General features: G+C 41.4%; 1 protein-coding gene across 1 annotated transcript; it reads left to right on the forward strand.

The window, feature by feature from the left end:
* The first annotated feature begins 18,967 nt into the window (after positions 1–18,967).
* Positions 18,968–20,935, forward strand: LOC136495248 (4-coumarate--CoA ligase-like 9). Its single transcript, XM_066491223.1, has 2 exons — positions 18,968–20,625; positions 20,704–20,935. Exons 1-2 carry the CDS (start codon positions 18,968–18,970, stop codon positions 20,933–20,935), a joined length of 1,890 nt encoding a protein of 629 aa, XP_066347320.1.
* The last annotated feature ends 1,388 nt before the right edge of the window (positions 20,936–22,323 follow it).

Genomic DNA, 22,323 nt, shown 5'->3' on the forward strand with positions numbered 1-22,323 from the left:
TATTGTTAGTTTTTTAGTTATTTTTAGATAGTTTTTGATATATTAGATTTAAATGTATTAAAATTTAATTAGTATTTTATTTAGATAGTTTTTTAGATAGTTTTTTATTATAGTTTTTGATATATGTTAGATTAAAATGTATTATCTTACTAGTTTATCTAATTTCATGTTAGATTTATTTAATTGGATTTAGTAATTATATATTCTATCTCTCTATATATATTATATCTAGAGATAGATTCTATATGTATACATATGTACTTAATTATTTCTATATGTATATATACATGTACTTATTTTCATGTGTTGAGAGAGAGAAAATTGTATCTAGAGAGACATTCTATGTGTATCACATGCATATCTAGAGATATAGACATATGCACTTATTTCTATGTGTTGAGAGAGAGAGAAAATATATTGTATCATTCTATGTGTATATATATACATGTACTTATTTCCATGTTGATGAAATATTATGTGTTATTATATTTAATTGGATTTAGTAATTCTATATGTGTTATCACATGTACTTATATTATGTACCATAGTAATTCTATCTATGTGTTATCTTGAAGATACAAATGGCTGCTCCGAATGATAACTTGAGTGATGACATAATGGCGGATATTATCAACGCCGGCACCAATGTGGATGTAGATGACACGAGTTAGTACTTTGCTGATTATGAGGATATCCTGAATATGCCGGTGGTTGAAGATCAACAAATTGTCGCGCAAGAAAATACTGATGAGGTATATTCGATTATCTATCATCTCTTATAGATGCATGCGTACGTATATTTGTTGTTAATCGTTGTGTTTCTACTCATGTAGCCGGTCTCTGGATCTACATCAACCACCGACAAAAGTAGGAAAGTCCGAGGGCCAAAAAAACCATTAGAGGGCCGTTTCATAATATCAGAATTCAACACCGACACCGGCAAACCATTGGGACCACATGCTCAGACATATGTCAATCAATGTGGGTTCGTTGTAAGGGATAGGATCCCAGTTAGTGCTCGTGAATGGAAGCAGAAGATATCCGCTCCTAATGTTAGTTTTGTATCTGATCGTGGCAAGAACCTAGCTTGGAGAGATATCACTCAACATTTCACATTACAAGCAGATGATGCTTTGAAGGAGCTAGTGAGGGATTGGACAATGAAGAAGATGGCAACATTGTTCCAGAGTTGGAAGAAGACATTGTATAAAAAGTTTATCTTGAAGAATGCTACGCCGAATTTCAATGCTAAGGCGTTTGTCAAGTTGGAGTCCCATTGGGATGTCTTTGTAGAATACAAGACATCCCAAGACAGTGAGGAACGTGTGATGAGGAATCGACAGAATGCCCGACAGAAGCAATACCATCATCGCATAGGATCAGGTGGTTATAAGAGTGCTATTCCCAAGTGGCAGAACCTAGAAGCAGAGATTACTGCCAAGGGAATCATACCTGAAACAATAGAGAAGAACTGGCCTCAACGCGCGAAGAATTGGTTCTACGCTCATGGGGGAAGCCTAGACCTAGACACTGGCAAGCTAATTTTTGGTCAAAAAATTGAGAGAGCAACACAGAGACTAGCTCGTGCTAGGGAAGAAGCTGATAGTGGTGTTTTCAAGCCCAACAGAGAGAAGGATGAATTAACATATGCACTAGAGAATCCTGAACATGGTGGTCGAACAAGAGGCTATGGGGCGGTTTCGTGGCTACACGCATTCCCAGCAGACAAGGATACCTACAAAAGCCGCCAAAGAAAGAAGGATGAGGAGGCAGAACGAATCCGTGCATTGGAGCAATTTGTTGACGAGTCACGACAAGCATTGCTTGAATCACGTGAACGAGAAAAATCTCTTGAGGCAAGAATGCAGGAGGAGATCAAGAGGCAAGTGCAGCTAGCAATGAGTCAAATGCAATCGCAATCAACGCCGGGAGTCACCATTAGCCCCGTTGGTCAGATAAAAAGTAGTTGTGCTTCTACGGAACTGCCAGTTATTCAAGACGACACTGGGTTGCGCTTCCCTATTGATGACATTACCGAGCCTCTAACAACATGTGAGCTGCACATTCCAGATGGTAATAATGCATCAATCATGGTGGCTGTCGGGGTTGTATCTCCAATAGACCGAACGAAGACACCAAGAATCCATGGGTCAGTTATTCAACCTGGATATGCTAGCATCTCGGTCGATAGAGTGCTCAAAGGTTACAGCAATGTTCCTCTTGACATTGAAGGCGGTGATGGGGAGAAGACACTAGGAGAAGCAGAAAAGACATTTATTCAATGGCGCAAACGCTTCATCATCATTCCTGGGGCGCCATCGCTTCCCCTACCTCACCCTAGGTACGAATGAAAGTGAATGAAATATTATTTTCCATTAATTTTCTATTGGCTTAAAAAATAATTGACACACAATTTGTTTTTGTAGCAGGGTCTCCCCCAGCCTAGCCTAATCATTCATTCCCCATCTCATCACAGCGTCGCGGGGGGCGAGACGACTTCATCCCCATGGCGATCGCCAACTCCTACACCGGCCCCATCGCCTCCACGACGATCTCCAACTCCTACACCGGCCCTACCGCCTCCACAACGATCTCCAACGCCTCCACGCCGGTCTCCACCAACACCGGCCACATCGCCTCCACGCCGGTCTCCAACACCGCCCCCACCCCCTCCAAAGCGACGCACTACAAAGACGTCTAAGGTCCCGGCGGTAAAGAAGACCTCGAGAAAAAGAGTTATTTCTCAAGAAATACTTTCTGAAAAAACTGATGAGCAAATAGCAGCTGAAGAAGACAAAAAAGTGAAAGATTTTTTTATAGATACCAAAAAGAAGAGTCAAGTGAAGCTTAAGGAGAAGCCGTACTTTTACCTACCACGAGAGATGCTGAGGCAGAAGGTCGATGCTCACAAGAAAAAGATGATTAAACTTCGTAAGCCTTCGCCACTATCAGACTATGACCGCTCCCTCGTGAAGTTACATGATGCAGATAAGAAAAGGAAAAGAGCATCAGGGAAGGATGTCCCACAGCTCGGACAACAGAAGCAACCAATGCAAAATCTTGTTGTTGCTAATCAATATGGTTCCAACATAGAAGTCTATCGACCAGACAACTCTGGAGAAGTGTCGGTTCAAGCCCTTAATGCTTTTTTTCAAGATACTGGTTTAACCTTGGATCAATTGACGGGCAAAGCTCCAATCCAGAACCTGGAAGTTGATACCTGGAAGACTTATAAATATGGCAAAAGTCTGTACAACCCTGCGGCTCTGAATGAATTAGGTACGCAAATGTACTTGCTCAACAAGTGGTACATGTAGGCGTGTGGCAGGGGTGAGCAGTGGATCTTTGTCAGATTTAGAGACCATCATTACTTCCGTGGCGATGACATCTTACATATTAGTTTCGAAGAATTGCATCAACTATACCACATGGATGCTCTGGACAAATCAATCATTAGCTCCTTTTGTTTGTAAGTGATTCTTACTTTTATTTAATAAACTCACTTCCATGCGTACGTGTATATAATTATCCTCACATGTAACTTATATTTATATACAGATTCCAGATGTCAGAGCTCCAAAGAATACAAGACACCAGTGTTGGCTTCATTATCCTTATATCGTATTCAAAACCGGTATTATTGTCAAGGAGCGATGGGTATCTGAAGCACAGGAGAATATCATGATGTTCTTCGTGAAGCAGCACGACAAGACAACAATATTTTTCCCGTACAACTTTGAGTAAGTGTTAATAATAATGTAGTCTACACATTTTATGTAATATCAATACAACTTATATGCATGTACGTGTGTGTATAAACCAATGCAGTTTTCACTGGATACTCATTGTCATTGAGTTAAACTCAAGTCGGTTACTAATCTTTGACTCGTTGAGAAAAGAACGAGCACTATACCAAGATATGATAGACATTATCCAGGGGTAATTTCGATCTCTCGCGCACAACTATTATTGAATAGACTTTGCCATAATTTATTAACGATCGTACATTATTGGTCGCACAGGGTTTGGAAAGAGTTTATTCGGCAACATCGTAAGGATTGCAAGGCACCACTTAATGTAGTTGAAATACCAGTAAGTTGTACTATATACACTTCCCCACGTGTTTAATTACTATATCGTACTTTAATTTACGTGTGAGATGATGAGAATAATCTTCTTCTCGTACAGTGGTGTTTGCGGCAGGAACCAGGTAATAACTTGTGTGGATACTACGTTTGTGAATTTATCACTGCGCACATAAGAAGAACTCCTGAAGATGTCCTCAGAGTACGTATATATCAATTTTTATTTATTTTTAAATGAATATATATACATATATGTGTATTAATACTTTTCTTTTTATTTCAAATGCAAGACTGAATGGTTGAAACGAAGGGTCATGCAAAAAGACCATCTGAAAGCAGTTCAAGAGTCAATAGCAGGATATCTTCTAGAAAAAATGCTAAATCCCAACGGCGAGTTCTACTTTGATCTTAAGGAATAAATGATGTAAATTAAATGTTTATTGATATCGTTATTTTCGAGAACAAGATTATGAAAGTGTTGTATATATACATATATATATATATATCTATAATATATATAGTTTCATACTTTATTCGAATATAATAATGCTCAAGATGAGAATTAGATGTAATTATACGCATGCGTGTATTTATATTAGCAGCGTAGAATACGTACATAAAAACATATTATATATTAAACAAATACGTGTAACTGAACTGAAAACAAATTAAACAAAAAAAAAGAAAAAGAAAAGGAACCTTTAGTCCCGGTTGGGGTTACCAACCGGGACTAAAGGGTGAACCGTTAGTTCCGGTTGGTGTTACCAACCGGGACTAAAGGATGCGCCAGGTTCGCTCGGCTGAAGGGCCTTTAGTCCCGGTTGGTGTTACCAACCGGGACTAAAGGTCCCTCTTTAGTCCCGGCTCGATGACCCGGGACTGAAGGTTCCACCTTTAGTCCCGGGATCGTTGTCCCGGCGCGGTAATCGGGACTAAAGGCTGTTACCGCCCGGGACAACAAGTCCATTCTGTAGTAGTGCATCCTGATTGAGGAGCATAAATAGTTGTTATTTGTTGGTGTATCCAATAACTATAAGACAAATGATCTGGCTCACAATAAAGATTCCAAATTCCAAAAAAAAATTCCAATAGCTACGCGACAAACCAGCTGCCATGAAGATATGAATCAAAGGCATTAGGGACAGATGCTTCGCAAAAGCGGATGTCAATATATACACAACTTCTTAATGAAAACAATTTATGTGCTTGTGGATGCACATCTGTTGCAACCTAAGTGTTGTTGTGATCTGTAATAGTATGGCTGCATACACAGATACATTTATTATTCGTAAGTGTAGAGGACGGAACGATGTTCCTTTACATAAAAAAATCTGTTATGGACATTTATCATGGCCACCATGCATTAAAATCACAGTAATATTCAATAATGTTCTATCTAATACTGTGTTTTGACATATACATGACATTAAGAGAAGTTTATACCTAAGGCAATCTATGTCACTAAATGAGAAGGTTGCACTTTAAAAACCATATGCCTGCTTGTGATTGGAGAAAAAAGTGTGGAAGCAGCAAAATGTTAGCAAACACACGTATTTCACACATGTGAATGCCACACAACTGCGGGGACCGATAAATCATCATGATACTAAAGCAGGCACTCTATTAAAAGGGCTTGAGGGCGTGTCCATCAGCCAGACAACATATATTACCCCTTTATTCAGAACGGGTATGTGTATTGTGGGATTGGGAGGCACCATGACTCTTGGCTGCACCAAAGTGGAGGGCTAAGGTATAGCTGTCCAACCAACGCCGCTAAGGTTTATGGTCCACAGCAGAAACACCCAAGCACATCGCACCCAGTTATGTTGGCTTCCCTTCCGCTCACTGTAATGCTCAGTTGCTTCAGTAACATCAGTACTTTCTCACACCTTGCACACCCGTGATCAAACTAGTACTGTGCATAAGAGTGCATAATATTTGTGTTGTCTCATCAAGACATGCATCGAGAGTAAGAAAATCAGAGAAAATATTAAAGATATTTTGGTGACATGTATTTCAACTGAAGCAAATGCTAACCTCACTACTTGAGAAGGATTTGTTTACAACTCGAGTTCTAGAACATTATCGCAGTACTGCACTGCAAAAACAATTTTTCATTGGTTACAGCAATAAAAGTTTGGACACAGCAGTAATGGTCATCTAGAGCAGTTGCACGTATTGCACGACTGATAAATCATCACGACCTTAAAATAGAGGAAGAGTGTGTCCACGCAGAGAGCTGCAGAGTGTTGATGAGAAGTGAAGTGACTGCGATCTTTAGAGGGAGTGAGGATGCGCATTTGTGCAAGAATGTATCAAGGGATTCCTGGATATATACTGCCAGCTTAGTTGTGGCTGCCCATCCTAATCTGGTGTCCTGTTCCGTGGGATGATAAAGGTCCCAGTGCTATAGAATTCACTGTTCTATTATGGCCCTGTTTGGTTGAGCTGTGGCTGTGGGAAAAAGCTGCTGTGGGCTGTGAGCTGTGGAAAAGCTGCTGTGGGCTGTGAGCTGTAGAAAAGCTGAAAGCTGTTTGGTTAAACAAGTATAAAATATACCTTTTATCTTTATCTCTCTTGAAACAACTATAGAAGAGCTTTTTATTCCACCAATTTCGAAAAGCAGAAAGCCAAAAGCCAAAAGCAAGGTCAAACCAGCTTTCAAAAATGAACTACGGAAAAGCAGCTGCTTCTGAAAAAACACCCTCCAAAAACAACCCTTTTGGTTGGGCTTTTGGCTTTTGGGGCCAAAAGCCAAAGCCAAAAGCCCAACAAAACAGGGCCAAAAGCCAAATATATGATCACCATGGTGCGGTGGTGCCTCACCCAGATATCAGTTGTGCCCGTGGTGCATGGTGCTCCAGTGTTTGCCAAATTGAATGCTTAAGTCACCATTTTATGGTGATCATATATTTGGTGCATTACTGCCCGAGTGAATTGCGCTATGGGTTCTTAAACTTTTTTCCACTTTTCATCTTGGTCCATGAACTTTTTTTTCGCTCATCTGAGTCCATGAACTTTCACTACGTAAAAAACGTTTTTTAGCAACGGGACAAATTTTTTGCAGGGGCGGCTGGTGATAGAGCCGCCCCTACAAATGGTTGTCAAATGAGCCGCCCTTACAAATGGATTTGTAAGGGCGGTCGGTGTTATCAGCCGCCCCTACAAATGGCCCGATTTGTAGGGGCGGCTAGATATCCAGTCACCCCTACAAATTGATTTGTAGGGGCGGCTCAATATCCAGCCGCCCCTATAAATCGATATGTAGGGGCGGCTCAATATCCAGCCGCCTCTACAAATGGACACCGAATATTAAAAAGTAAGCACTAAAATTCAAATTTTGTAAACGACCTCGGATGAAGAAACAATCAAAATAAAAGTTGTAGATCTCGAAAAGTTATGAAACTTCGTTGTTGACAACTTTTTCAGTTGAGATCATTTACTACTTGAAAATACTGTTCGAAATTATTGTTCCCGTTTTGTCCTCTAATTCGGAGCCAATTCTTAAAACTGATCTAGTTTTCGCATATGAACTCCGTTTTCGACGTTCTATATATGCAAATCGATCAGAAAAAAAATTCGGATCCGTCCATCCCCCACTTAACCATGGTTCGGAAATTTTAGATTGGTCAAAAAGTGGTCACAAGATCATGTTTTCGCGGTCACAAGGTTTTTGTCGATTTTGACCAAGTTTTCTGAAAATTCCACAGGTCACGTCTTTCACTTGTTTCAGCTCATATTTTCTGTGGTTACTTCTTTTGTGCTCCTAAGTAAAGGAAAAATATCAAAAAAAAAAAAAGAAAAAGTCGAAATTTTCCAAAAAAAACAACGATAGCCCAAAAAAATATAAAAAAAGAGAGGGGCAAAAGAGGAACAATATCTAGAGGAGCACATAGAGAAGGCCAAACGTTATTTTGGAACACTAATTGATTTCAGATGAAAAAATCATGAACATAGAAGTTGCAGAACTTATCAAGATCTACAAGTTTTATTTTGTTCATTTCTTCATCCGATAAAGTGGTAATAACATTGTTCACAAAATTTACATATCTCTCTTATAGTTTCATAAACAATAAGAGGGATATGTAACATTTGTGAACAATGTTACTACCACTATGTCGGATGAATAAATGATCAAAATAGAAGTTGTAGATCTCGAAAAGTTATGAAACTCTATAGTTGACACCTTTTTAATTTGAAATCATCTTGTCAAGGAAAATTACGTTTGAATTTCTAAAATTTAAAATTTAAATTTTGTAAACGACCTTGGATGGAGAAACAACCAAAATAAAAGTTGTAGATCTCAAAAAGTTATGAAACTTTGTAGTTGACAACTTTTTGATTTGAAATCATCTTGTCAAGAAAAACTACGTTTGAATTTTTAAAAATTTAAAATTTGAATTTTTTAAACGACCTCGGATGGACAAACAGTAAAAATAAAAGTTGTAGATCTTGAAAAGTTATGAAACTTTGTACTTGATAACTTTCTCATTTGAAACCATCTTGTCATGGAAAACTACGTTCGAATTTCTATTATTTGAAATTCAAATTTTATAAGTGACCTCGGATGGAGAAACTACCAAAATGAAAGTTGTAGATCTTGAAAAGTTATAAAACTTTGTAGTTGACAACTTTTTCATTTGAATTAGTTTAGGGCCTCAAACAATCAATTTATGCTCAATTTTGTATAATACATGTTGAATCAAAATGGATTGTGGACACAAGTGAATGTGAGGTATAGTGGTAGAGGAGATGGCGTGCGAGAGAGAGGTCACCGGTTCGAATCCCGGCCGACGCAAAGTGTGCATAAATCGTGAAAAAATGCTACAACCATAGAGTGAGGGTGTGTGTGGCTGCCGACGGGGACCTCCTCGGTTAAAAAAAATTGCTATTTTTTTGCCCCTTTTCTGTGGTTTCTGGAAAATCATTTGTAGGGGCGGCTCAATATCCAGCCGCACCTACAAATCGGATTTGTAGGGGCGGCTGATAACACCAGCCGCCCCTACAAATCGATTTGTAGGGGCGACCTGGGAACCGCCCCTACAAATCAGTTATTTTTAGCCACCCTTTCATAGGGGCGGCTGGCAAAACTGCCCCTATAAATAGTCTTAAGTCGCCCCTAAAAATACTTTTTGGCGTAGTGTTTGTCTAGGTCCTAGCCGCCATCCGAAGCAGGCCACGTAGGACTATGCTGCCTATGTGGCCACTAATGTGGCGCCACGTGCTCTTTTTTTATTTCATAATCTAGCTGAAATTTTGAGAAATTGTATAAAATTATAGAAAAATCCTAAAAATGGAAATCCAATTTTGTTAGACTCCACATGAGTAGATCTATGTAATAGATATATAATATGATATGCTTTATTTTAAAAATTTTGTTGTAGTTGTAGATCTTTGTAGATCTATGTGTTTCTGCGTTTAATTCATAACTGCACCTCATGTGCTCCAATTGTGGTGAAATTCTTATGTTAAGCTCTTCATTGTATGCTTGAGCTATGGCAGAAATTTCAGCTTCACTGGAGCATGTATGACTGAGTTATTTATTTAATGCTTGTTTAATAGTTAATGACTATTTAAAACATGCCCATTATTATTTGATGGTTTACCGAACATTTAATTTGAAGCTGAGATTTTTATGGGTGATAGATTGTAACAAAGCATTGCTACTATAAAAATATTTCATGCCCATAATTAGTAATTAATTACTACAATAAAAATGAGTTTTAATTGCAAGAACGCACGTGATGCAAAGATAAATCTAAAGCTCAACATTTTCTATGACACCATGGTGATCTTAAGTGTTCACAATGCATAACAACATCAAAAGGAAATGGAACCACATTTTCCATTTTTACACCTTGTAAACAATTTATTAACTATTAAATAAGCATAAACCTAGGTAAAGTAATAACTCGATCAGCCATACATGCTCCACTGAAGCTGAAATTTTTAGCATAGCTCAAGCATACAATGAGTAGCCTACCATAAGCATTTCACCACAATTGGAGTATAGGAGGTGCAGTTATGAATTAAACATAGAACACATAGATCTACAGCTACAACAAAATTTTTAAACTAAAACATGTCATATTATATATCTATTGCATAGTTCTACTCATGTGGCTAAATTTTCCGTTTTATGATTTTTCTATGATTTTATTCAATTTTCAAAGTTTCAGCCAATTTATGAAATAGAAAAAAGAGGGCTACGAAAAATGGAAAATGTGGCCACAGTTTTTTTGGCAATTTTTCAAAGTTTCAGCTAGTTTATTAAATTGTTTCAGTCAGTTTATGAAACAAATTTAATTATGTGCTTATATATTGACACACATCTGCTATGAACATTTATCCATGGCCACCATTAATTTTTTTAAACAAATGGCCACCACTAAATTCGTAGTAATGTTTAAGGATGTATTGTCTACTGTCTTTGACAAATGCATGACATTATTAGGCTATGTTATCTATCCAAATCAGCAAACTACATACTCACTACTGAGAAGGTTACATTTCAAAACCCATATGGTTGCTAACTGTTCAAGAAATAAAGTTTGGAAACAACACAATATCAGCAAAACATGTGCCGCCACGCATGTGAATGCTGCATGATTGCATGAACTGACAAATAGTCATCATGATTTTAAAGGAAAATCTATATATTACAAGGGGCCAAATCTGCCAGTGCTTTGGTGCATCTGCTGGCAGGGCATCATTGTGGTGGTTGTCTCGTTGTCCCTTCTATAGATGGTTGTTTCTATTTAGTATGCAGTGTTGTTATTGTACATTGCTTCTTCTCAATTAATAGAAGAAACCTGACTTTTTGAAAAAAAAAAACAAGGCCCAAGGGTGTGTCCACTAGGCAGGCAATTATACTACACCATTGGTGTATGGGGTGAAGAGTATGTGTATGTGGTGGGATTGAGAGACACCAGGACTCTTAGCTGCACTAATAGGTAGGACGACTGAGGTCCAGCCAACAAAACCAACGCCGCAGAGCTTTAGGGCATATGTTGTGGCTTGAGCTCTAGCACTATTCACGTACTGTAGTAGGAGCTAAGAAACTAGAGAAAATTCCCTCTGTAAAGCTATGAAAACTTCCTCTTCCTCCTATAGCATGGAAATTTTTTTCTTCCCTATCTAGTACAGATTCAAGTTTTTGATCCCTATCTAGCATTTCCATCAGGTTTTAGAGTACATTCTGCTAGGATTCCATTAAGTATATTTTTGGGACCAAAATACCCTTATGCTGGCAGAGTTCTACCTTAGAAAATCATATATTTTTCATACAACGTCATATGAAGATGATTTTTATATGAAAATTGTAGTTCTCGATAGGATCTACAACTTTCTAGTTTCTAGGTTTTTCATTTAAGGTCATTCATTGACATACTAAAATAATAATATAAATTTTCAGCACATATTAATCCGGTACTTGGGCTTGTTACCTTAGAAAAAAATCATATCTTTCTTGTATGACATCATGTAAAGATACTTTTTATATGAAAATCATAACTCTTGGTGAGTTCTATAACAATTTTTAGTTTTGGGTTTTTCAATTTGAGGTCATTTAAATGCTTAAAAAATAATATAAATTTTCAACAGCACATTAACCGCGTCACCAAACTTGTCTGCTTAGAAAAATCAGTTCTCTCTTCTATTGTGTTAGTTAAAGATACTTTTTATATGAAAGTTGTAGCCCTTGATAGGACCTACAACTTTACAGTTTTGAGTTTTTTATTTAAAATAATGTATATTTTAAAAAAATCTATAAACTTTTATCACCATTTTAATCATGTAACGATGCTTGCAACAAGCCCCGGTGTGGAGAATATTAATATGCTGTTGAAACTTTACATTATTTTTTATCATCTTAATGACCCAACATAAAAAATTTCAAAACTAAAAAAATGTAATTGGTCATACACACAAACATAATGAACAGAAATGCTCGATAGGGAACAAAAACTTGAATGAGTGCCAGATAAGGAAGAAAACTGGCTTCACCTGCTCGCTCTGTTCTCCGGTTCAATTTGGGTGGAGCTCGAGCCACAATTGTAGGTCTACAGTGTGCCAATGATAGGAGAGTAGTTGAAGCTGGAGCACCGAGAAGCTGAGAGGGTAAGACGCCTGGTCCACTGCCACATCACCACGTCCGGTGACGATGTTGGGTTCCCTTCAGCTCACCGTAAAGCTTGGTTGATTTGGCAAGATCAGTTTGCTCTAAATCAGAAGCAAGCACTACATAAAAAATGTTTTTTGAGCAACCGGACGAATTTTGTGTAGGGACGGCTGGTGATAGAGCCGCCCCTACAAATGGTTGTCAAATGAGCCGTCCTTACAAATAAATTTGTAGGGGCGGTCGGTGTTATCAGCCGCCCCTACAAATGGCCCGATTTGTAGAGGCGGCTGGATATCCAGCCGCCCCTATCCAGCCGCCTCTATAAATTGATTTGTAGCGGTGGCTCAACAATGAAGTGCCTCTACAAATGGACGCCGAATATTAAAAAGTAAGCACTAAAATTCAAATTTTGTAAACGACCTCGGATGAAGAAACAACCAAAATGAAAGTTGTAGATCTCGAAAAGTTATAAAACTTTGTAGTTGACAACTTTTTTAGTTGAGATCATTTACTACTTGAAAATACTGTTTTGTGCACATTGTTCCCGTTTTGTCCTCTAATTCGGAGCTAATTCTTAAAACTAGTCTAGTTTTCGCATACGAACTCCGATTTCGACGTTCCATATATCAAAATCGATCAGAAAAAAATTTCAGATCCGTCCATCCCCTGCCTTGTCGGGGTCGGAGAATTTTAGATTGGTCAAAAAGTGGTTACAAGATCCTCTTTTCGTGGTCACAAGCTTTTTGTCGATTTTGAGCACGTTTTCTGAAATTTCCACAGGCCACGTCTTTCACTTGTTTGAGCTCATATTTTCTATGGTTACTTCTTTTGTGCTCCTAAGTGAAGGAAAAATATCAAAAAAATAAAAAAGGTCAAAATTTCCAAAAAAAAAACAACGACAACCCAAAAAATATAAAAAAAGAGAGGGGCAAAAGAGGAACAATATCTAGAGGAGCACATAGAGAAGGTCAAACGTTATTTTGGAACACTAATTGATTTCAGATGAAAAAAATCAAGAACATAGAAGTTGCAGAACTTATCAAGATCTACAAGTTTTATTTTGGTCATTTCTTCATCGGATAAAGTGGTAATAACATTGTTCATAAAATTTACATATCTCTCTTATAGTTTCATAAACAATAAGAGGGATATGTAACATTTGTAAATAATGTTACTACCACTATGTCAAATGAATAAATAATCAAAATAGAAGTTGTAGATCTCGGAAAGTTATGAAACTCTATAGTTGACAACTTTTTAATTTAAAATCATCTTGTCAAGAAAAATTACGTTTGAATTTCTAAAATTTGAAATTTAAATTTTGTAAACGACCTCGGATGGAGAAACAACCAAAATAAAAGTTGTAGATCTCGATAAGTTTTGAAACTTTGTAGTTGACAACTTTTTGATTTGAAATCATCTTGTCAAGAAAAACTACGTTTGAATTTCCAAAAATTTGAAATTTGAATTTTTTAAATGACTTCGGATGGACAAACAGTAAAAATGAAAGTTGTAGATCTTGAAAAGTTATGAAACTTTGTAGTTGACAACTTTCTCATTTGAAATGTTCTTGTCATGGAAAACTACGTTCGAATTTCTATTATTTGAAATTCAAATTTTATAATTGACCTCGGATGGAGAAACTACCAAAATAAAAGTTGTAGATCTCGAAAAGTTATAAAACTTTATAGTTGACAACTTTTTCATTTGAATTAGTTTAGGACCTCAAACAATCAATTTATGCTCAGTTTAGTTAATACATGGGGAATCAAAATGGATTGTGGACACAAGTGAATGTGAGGTGCAGTGGTAGAGGAGATGGCGTGCGAGAGAGAGGTCGCCGGTTCGAATCCCGGCCGACGCAAAGTGTGCAAAAATGCCGGGACGCAAAGTGTGTAAAAATCGTGAAAAAATGCTGCAACCATAGAGTGAGGGTGTGTGTTGCTACCGGTGGGGACCTCCTTGGTTAATTTTTTTTTTGTTTCTGAAAATTGATTTGTAGGGGCGACTCAATATCCAGCCGCCCCTACAAATCAGTGATTTTTAGCCACCTTTTCATAGGAGCGGCTGGCAAAACCGCCCCTACAGAGGGTTACCAGCCGTCCCTAAAAACCTTTTTCTACGTAGTGAAGAGTTAAAGAAAATTAGGAGTCTGGCCGAGGGAGAATAAGGAAAAATAAAGCCACCAGCAAAATTTAGTAACGCCTGGTCTTGCTTAACATTGCCTTCTTCATCAATGTGAGCCAATCTATGCAAAATACTGAGTACCCTGGTATAGGAGCCTAAGCATGTGAAAATTTGTAAAACTGCAGTAGCTAGGAAGTCAATAGATGCCTTTAACTTCTAGCTATGATCTTATATCATTTTATTGTCCAGGCCTTGTGCACATGCGCGATTAAGGCATGGATCAATTAGCTGCTAATAATTAGTTACACAACCAGAATATTAAATTTCTCCTAATGAGGTGGGGTTCTCCTAGTGTTTTAGCATTTAAAATTTAGTATTTTTCATACTAAATGCCTCCTAGTGAGATTTTTATGTGCTATGACTAGTGGTATTGTTTTGTTACTACTTAAAAACACTAGGAGAATTCCACCATTTTGGTAGTGTTAGTTAGCTAATAGTTCATAGCTAATATTAGTTGCTATTAGCTAATTTGGTCTAACTAGCGAAATAGTTGTTAGTTGGGTATTCAACTAACAGCTTAACTTGTTTGCATCCAAGGAGCTAATTATTAGTATCTAACTATTAGCTCTATGGATCAAACACAACTTAAGCTAGGCATAGAATGCATTATGCTTGTGTTCTCTCATAAAAGAATTTTAAGGGAGAAAGTACTAAAATATTTTATGGCATGTACTTCATAATATCAAGGTATGTATATTTTTCATATAATATACTCAAGAGTGGATAGTCTAATTGACATGTGGGGAGCTGTGTGAGGAGACCGTAGGAGCGGAGGTGCACTGTTACCGGCAAGCTTGCTGTATAATACTTTTTAGGGATACTTGCTGGATAACATTATTGGGATGGAAGGAAGAAGTTTTGTGATTAATGGAAGGGAGGAATGAGAAGTAAAGGAAGGTAGATGACCACGTTATTTTCTATGTTACACAACTATAGTCCAGAATGCTGGTTACGTGCATGTTTTTTTTATAGAATCTATGTGCATTTGATGTCGCAGCTTCGTGCCGGCCGGGCCAGGACCACCAATTATCTTGGCCCTTATAAAAGGCACACAAGTAGCATTTTACCTGCCATTCATTCTTTGACAAAAGGAAACACACATGAGAGAGAGTGTGTTTGTGTGCTTGTGTGTCCGCGAGAAAGCACCCATAAGTTACATAGCCATGTGGGATTTGGAGGCATCAAGATATTTGGCTATGCTCAGGGCTAGATGGTGCTCACAATGTAGTCCAGTATCTCATCTTGAACTGTTCAGGGTGGTAGAAGCTGTCCGATGCAAGAAAGCTTTCTAGTCTCAAGTTGGTTTTGTGATGGCCGAGTCCAAAGGGACCTCACCCATATTGTGGTTGATTGCACTGAACAGACGAAGAGAGAGTGTAATCAAGTAGCAAGAGATTTAATTTTGCTAGCCACAGTACAAGAGGTTTGCATTCTGTTAGGCAAGCACCTGCCTGTGTTTCGCAAAGCTGGGGTTATTACAATCATTTTCCAAACACAGGCAAGCTTTGCAAATTTACCCAGCATTTCCATTCACTTACCAAATAAGATACTGTAATTCTCTTGCACCGGGTACGTAGCTATTGTCCTAAGCGGCATCTCGTTCACATACCTAACTAATTAATATGGTACCGCAATCTATCAGTCTTGAAAATCCGAGGAGAAGACGTCGATCCCTAAATGGAAGTAATCATTTTTTGGGAAAAATTTACTGAATCAATAAGACTTAAGAAATAAGTTAAAAATATCGTCCCACGTTATTAGCTGATTGCTCAATGCATACTTTCCGGATGACAAAAAAGGAAGCAGCCTATTTTTTTTCCTAAAAGAAAGCAGTTATTTGTAATCAATTTCTCTGGGACCATTTGGATCAACTGTATTATAGATTATTAAAAGGTAGCTTGAAAGTTATGAAAACTACATTGTGGCAAGTGAATAGAAATGGTGGGTAATTTTTAGTGAACTCCAATATATAGTCAATTTGGTCCTTTTAATGAATAAAATACTACAAATTCAACAAAAGATGGCCAGGAATTGTGACAAACTCTAATAGAAACTGTTAAAAGTAGGGTAACACCAGTGCTATGGTTGAAGGAACCAAAACTGCACGATTGGGGGAAAATGGAAAAAAAAATCAGAGTGCGCCATCGATGCTAGGGGTTGTCGGTTTGCACCTGTGGACGATGATGTTCCACCATTTTTAGTTGCAAAAAATAGAGTAAGTTTATTATGGGGGCATCTATCCTTGTTGTTCCTTGTACCATTGCTCGTGTCCTAGTGTGTAGTGAGGGAAAAGTGATATATATGGCCCTTATGCTATTTTAGAATCTATGTTTTTAATAGCACATCTTGTTAGACGAGGAAAAACAAAAACGGGCTTACAAACAAAACTCAAAGAGGGAAAAGAAGAAGAAAAATGGTGACCTCAGCCAGGGTCGTAGGATATACTGAACGGATATATCCTACGACCCCGGCTAAAGCGCCCACCACCAACTAATTAAAGGAATATAAAAAAAGCAACCATCAATTTTCCTAAGTGTCAAATTAAAAAAAGCAATCGTTTCCTTCCTAAGTCAATCTTCCCAAACTAAAGGAAAACTGGCTAAAGTGCCCACCACCAACTCCCGCAAGGGTCGACGAAACGACTGGACGCCGGCTAACTGTAGTGTCCGCATTATGCATTACCAAGTTGTATTGTGTGATGTCATCCTTACATAGGCTCGCGACTTTCATTGGGCGTCTCGTTTTCTATTGAAAAGTTTTTCTATTATGCTCCTAAATATGGCACCAGAAATAGATTATAATTATGTCAAGAAAACATTTTTTCTTGGTTTGCCAAAGGTAGCTTTGTATCTCCTTTTGTAACTATAGATGGAGGCTCTTTGATTTATGTTCTGAATGTGGGGGATATGACACCAAGTCTATATTATTGCCCAAGTTTCCTTGTGTAAATACAGTCTTTAGAGAAGGGAATGTTGGGTGCTCACATTGGGGTTCATGGTGGCCAGGTTGAAGCCGACAGCAGCAGCAACAAGAGACATTGGTAATGCTGCTGCATACACGGAACAGCAGGGCTAGCAGTTACTATGGCATCAATATCTCAGCCACTATGGAACCTATGGACAAACCAACTTATAGAGATACACGTGCAAAGATAAAAGAGGCATGTGATGGTTGAAGGGTATGAGCATTGGGCTGCTGGACTAACGGGGGAACGTCATTACCAACCTGAGCAGCACAACTGCCGGCCGCTTGGACAGCAGGGATAGCTTTCACGAAGGGTTTTGTGAATTTTGATGCATTTTTCGAGAAGCAAAACAATGCCAAGTTTGATTTGAAGTAAATAAGAAATACGGTAGCACTAACGCCCGTACGTCCAGATGGACCCACGCCAACGTCTCCTGCACGCATAGGCGGCGCCCACCTCGCCACTCTCGCACACTTCCCTGCTTCCCGCGCCCCTCCACGCCTGCTGTGCCACTCCCCTCCATGCACAGTACCCCCAGCAGCTGCAGCAGCCAACTACGGCAAGTGGCTCACATTGCAACATGCACAACACCCCGATATACTTTTGAAATATTCAAATGAAACAATTGCAACATACGTACGAAACAGCTGAAACATTCGCGTCTGAAACACATACAAAAACATATGAAAACACTTGAAAAACAATTGCAAACATATGCAACATCCCGATAAAACACTTGCAACACGTGTGAAACATATGCAACATGGAGATAAACACACTTACAACATACATCTGAAAAAAAAACAGATGAAACATTGAGAACAAACACTTGCAACATACGTGTACAATTATTACAACATATGCAACATCCCGATCTATATTTGCAATATCCGCATGAAAACACTTGAAGAAACATAGATATCTGAAACACTTGAAACATGGGTTGTAACATGGGGGTGCCCAGGGCAGGCGATTTTAGCTATCGGGGGTTGGAGTCGGCGCCGCATGAGCACCACCACCACCTCGCTAGTAGCACCGGGCTTGGCTCAGCTGGGCGGGCGGCACGCGTGACAGCGCGGAGCGAGCGGCATGGGATGGGCGCGCGGCAGTTGCAAGGCGGAGTGGGCGCGTGGCGTCCGGATGGGGAGGCTGTGGCTGGAGAAGGCCGATGCGTTGGAAAAGGCCAGCGGTGGATGCGCCCACGGCGGTCGCATGAGTGCGGCAGTGGGGGAAGGAAATGTTGCTATGTTTTATTATTTTTTGAAGAAACCTTGTCGTACTGAAGGTGAAGTGGAGGAGGACTGTTGGGCTTGATCGTTGGGTAGGCTCGGGAACGACTCGTCCGGACTGAACACGCCTAGACGGACGCTCGTGTGCCAGCATTATCGTAAGAAATACTGATCTTTATGATATGGAATAAGTACTGTTAGATTAATAATATAATATATTTTTATAGTGAATCTATTGGAAGAACAAAAATATTGATACTATTTTTTTATAAATCTAGAAAAATTAGATGTGCATTTTTTTTTAATGCGGAGTACTACAAAATTATGGTAAGCTGAGGGTGTTATAACAGCCAAGCCAAACTCTTCTGTGAACTCAAAGGCCATGACCCAACCAAACCTCACCTGCACACCACTTGTCTTGACACCACACAAGAATTGCATCACAGGATGCCTCCACCTTCTTCCTCCCGTCATCACTCCACGCCAAGACCTCCTCTCGTCGTCTCTTACAAATGCCAAGCCCATGCCCTTCCTCCTACTCACGACCAACGCCGGCCAAGAAGCCACCAACAACCAGCAGCAGCTCAGGATGGGCGACGCGCCCATCGCCGTCGTGAATGAGGCTGAGGAGGAGCACATCTTCCGGAGCCGGTTCCCACCCGTGGACCTGCCGGACGACGTCACCGTGCCGGAGTTCGTGCTGGCGGGCGCCGAGGCCTACGCGGACAATGTGGCGCTCGTGGAGGCCGCGCCGGGGGGCCGGTCCTACACCTACGGCGAGGTGGTCCGGGACGTGGCGCGGTTCGCCCGGGCGCTGCGGTCCGTGGGCATCCGCAAGGGCCACGTAGTGGTGGTCGCGCTGCCGAACCTCGCGGTGTACCCCGTGGTGAGCCTCGGGATCATGTCGGCGGGCGCGGTCTTCTCCGGCGTGAACCCGCGCGCCATCGCTGCAGAGATCAAGAAGCAGGTGGAGGACTCAGAGGCCAAGCTCGTGGTCACCAACGAGGTGGCCTACGACAAGGTGAAGGACGCGGGCGTGCCGGTGATCAGCATCGGGGACGACATGGAGCGCCTCCCCGGCGCGATCAGCTGGGACGAGCTCCTCGCCGCCGCGGACCGCGCGGGCGCGCCGGTGGTGGCGCTGGACCCGGTGCAGCAGTCCGACCTGTGCGCGCTCCCCTACTCGTCCGGCACGACGGGGGTGTCCAAGGGCGTGATGCTGAGCCACCGGAACCTGGTCTCCAACCTCTGCTCCTCCATGTTCGCCGTCGGGGAGGAGCTGGTCGGGCAGGTGGTCACCCTGGGGCTCATGCCCTTCTTCCACATCTACGGCATCACCGGCATCTGCTGCTCCACGCTCCGGCACAAGGGCACGGTGGTGGTGATGGACCGCTTCGACCTGCGCACGTTCCTGGGCGCGCTGGTGACGCACCGAGTGATGTTCGCGCCCATCGTGCCGCCCGTGATGCTGGCCATGGTGAAGAGCCCCGTGGCCGACGAGTTCGACCTCTCCGACCTCGCCCTCAAGTCCGTCATGACCGCCGCCGCGCCGCTCGCGCCAGACCTGCTCGCGGCGTTCGAGAAGAAGTTCCCGGGCGTGCAGGTGGAGGAGGCGTACGGGCTCACGGAGCACAGCTGCATCACGCTGACGCACGCCGCCGGCGACGACCCGTGGCAGCAGGGGCCCGTCCAGATCGCCAAGAAGAACTCGGTGGGGTTCATCCTGCCCAACCTGGAGGTGAAGTTCGTGGACCCCGACACGGGTCGGTCGCTGCCCAAGAACACGCCCGGGGAGATCTGCGTCCGGAGCCAGGCCGTGATGCAGGGCTACTACAGGAAGAAGGAGGAGACGGAGCGCACCATCGACGCCAAGGGCTGGCTCCACACCGGCGACGTCGGCTACATCGACGACGACGGCGACGTGTTCATCGTCGACCGGATCAAGGAGCTGATCAAGTACAAGGGCTTCCAGGTTGCTCCTGCCGAGCTGGAGGCCATTCTCCTGTCCCACCCGTCAGTGGAAGACGCGGCCGTCTTCGGGTAAGCTGACCGATTGCAGTTCACAACGCACTAGACAGAGACTTGACCGCCGTGCTTGTGCTGCGTCATGCCATGCAGCCTGCCGGACGAGGAGGCCGGCGAGGTCCCGGTGTCGTGCGTGGTGCTGCGGCGCGGCTCGTCGGAGAGCGAGGCTGACATCATGGCTTACGTGGCGGGCCGCGTGGCGTCGTACAAGAAGCTCCGGCAGCTGCAGTTCGTGTACGTCATCCCCAAGTCGGTTTCCGGCAAGATCCTGCGGCGGCAGCTTAGGGACGAGTTCGTCAACAGGACCAAAACGGCAGCAGCCTAGGCACGAAGACAGGCAGGCTAGACAGTCCAATATGCCAGTAACTTGCATACGTCATTCAAACGAGTACATGCCTCAATATGCTTGTTTATACCGTTTGCCGAAACCGCGTGATGCAACGACAATAGATGGGTTGTTTTGGGCTTTTGGCCACATTGGTAGTGCTCCTAGAAAAAATGAATCCTGTTTCTCAAAAAAGTAAAAAAAAAAGAGTCCTTTTCCACCATTATAAAAGTTCAAAATTCCTTATGAGCCATAAAAAAAAGTTTTTCGGTCTTCAGTGACATTACTCCAAACTTTTTTGCCATGCATGCCACTCGAATCCGCGTCCAAGCTAGTGTTCTCTGGTGTAAGGTGTGGGGACGATGAGGAGATGGCCAAGAGCTGTGCGGGCAAGTTCCGCCCCAACGACCGGGAGCACGCGCGGGGGAGCGCAAACCCGCAAGCCCAGCATTGTAGGAGAGCTCCTCTCCTGAGTAGTCACTACCCCAGATCTTAACACCACTGCTGGTTCAAAAAATCCCTTTACTGTCGGATTTTAAACAGGCAGTGATGTGGGATTGACATCACTGAACTGGCAGTGATGTGGTTTTTAGGAAAACCAAAAAATTCATTGAAAAAATAGGGAAATTCATTGAAATGAGTATTTAGGACCCTAAACGAATTCAAATGAAAAAGTTGTTAACTACAAAGTTTTATAACTTTTCGAGATCTACAACTTTTAGTTTGGTAGTTTCTCCAATCGAGGTCGTTTACAAAATTTAAATTTCAAATTTGAGAAATTCAAACATAGTTTTCCATGACAAGATGATTTCAAATCCAAAAGTTATCAACTACAAAGTTTCATAACTTTTTGAGATCTACAAATTTTGTTTTTGTTGTTTGTCCATCCGAGGTCATTTAAAAATTTAAATTTCAATTTTTTTGAAATTCAAACGTAGTTTTCCTTGAGAAGATGGTTTCAAATCAAAAAGTGGTTGTGGGGGGATTAACCCCTATACCCTTACGGCTAGGCTTGGGCCGGCCCGGATCAGTGGGTCCGGTCCACCAAAAGACGACGCGCGGCCCCGCTGACCTGTTCGGAGTCCCGCGCAAGGAGTCAAGGCAGATTTGACGATCAAGCAAGATCCTGGTCGGTTAGAATAGGAATCCTTATCCGGCCACATATGGCAATTGTCTGGCTAGGATTTGTTTCCAGATCTGTAACCCTGCCCCCCGGACTATATAAGGCGGGCAGAGGACCCCTATAAAAAATATCTCTCATTGACATACAGCAATACAATCAGACGCAGGACGTAGGTATTACGCCTTCTTGGCGGCCGAACCTAGAGAAAACCTCGTGTCTGTCTTGCGTCACCGTCTTGTTTGTGGCTTGCGCATCTGTCTGCCGA

Source organism: Miscanthus floridulus, chromosome 12 (assembly GCF_019320115.1).
Source record: "Miscanthus floridulus cultivar M001 chromosome 12, ASM1932011v1, whole genome shotgun sequence".
Lineage (NCBI taxonomy): Eukaryota > Viridiplantae > Streptophyta > Magnoliopsida > Poales > Poaceae > Miscanthus > Miscanthus floridulus.

What these genes read in the sequence shown, in the direction of transcription:
- LOC136495248 (XM_066491223.1), top strand. Translation starts at nt 18,968, where the DNA reads ATGACCCAACCAAACCTCACCTGCACACCACTTGTCTTGACACCACAC. An exon ending in GAAGACGCGGCCGTCTTCGG is followed by an intron (nt 20,626 to 20,703) that starts GTAAGCTGACCG and finishes CATGCCATGCAG; the next exon opens with CCTGCCGGACGAGGAGGCCG.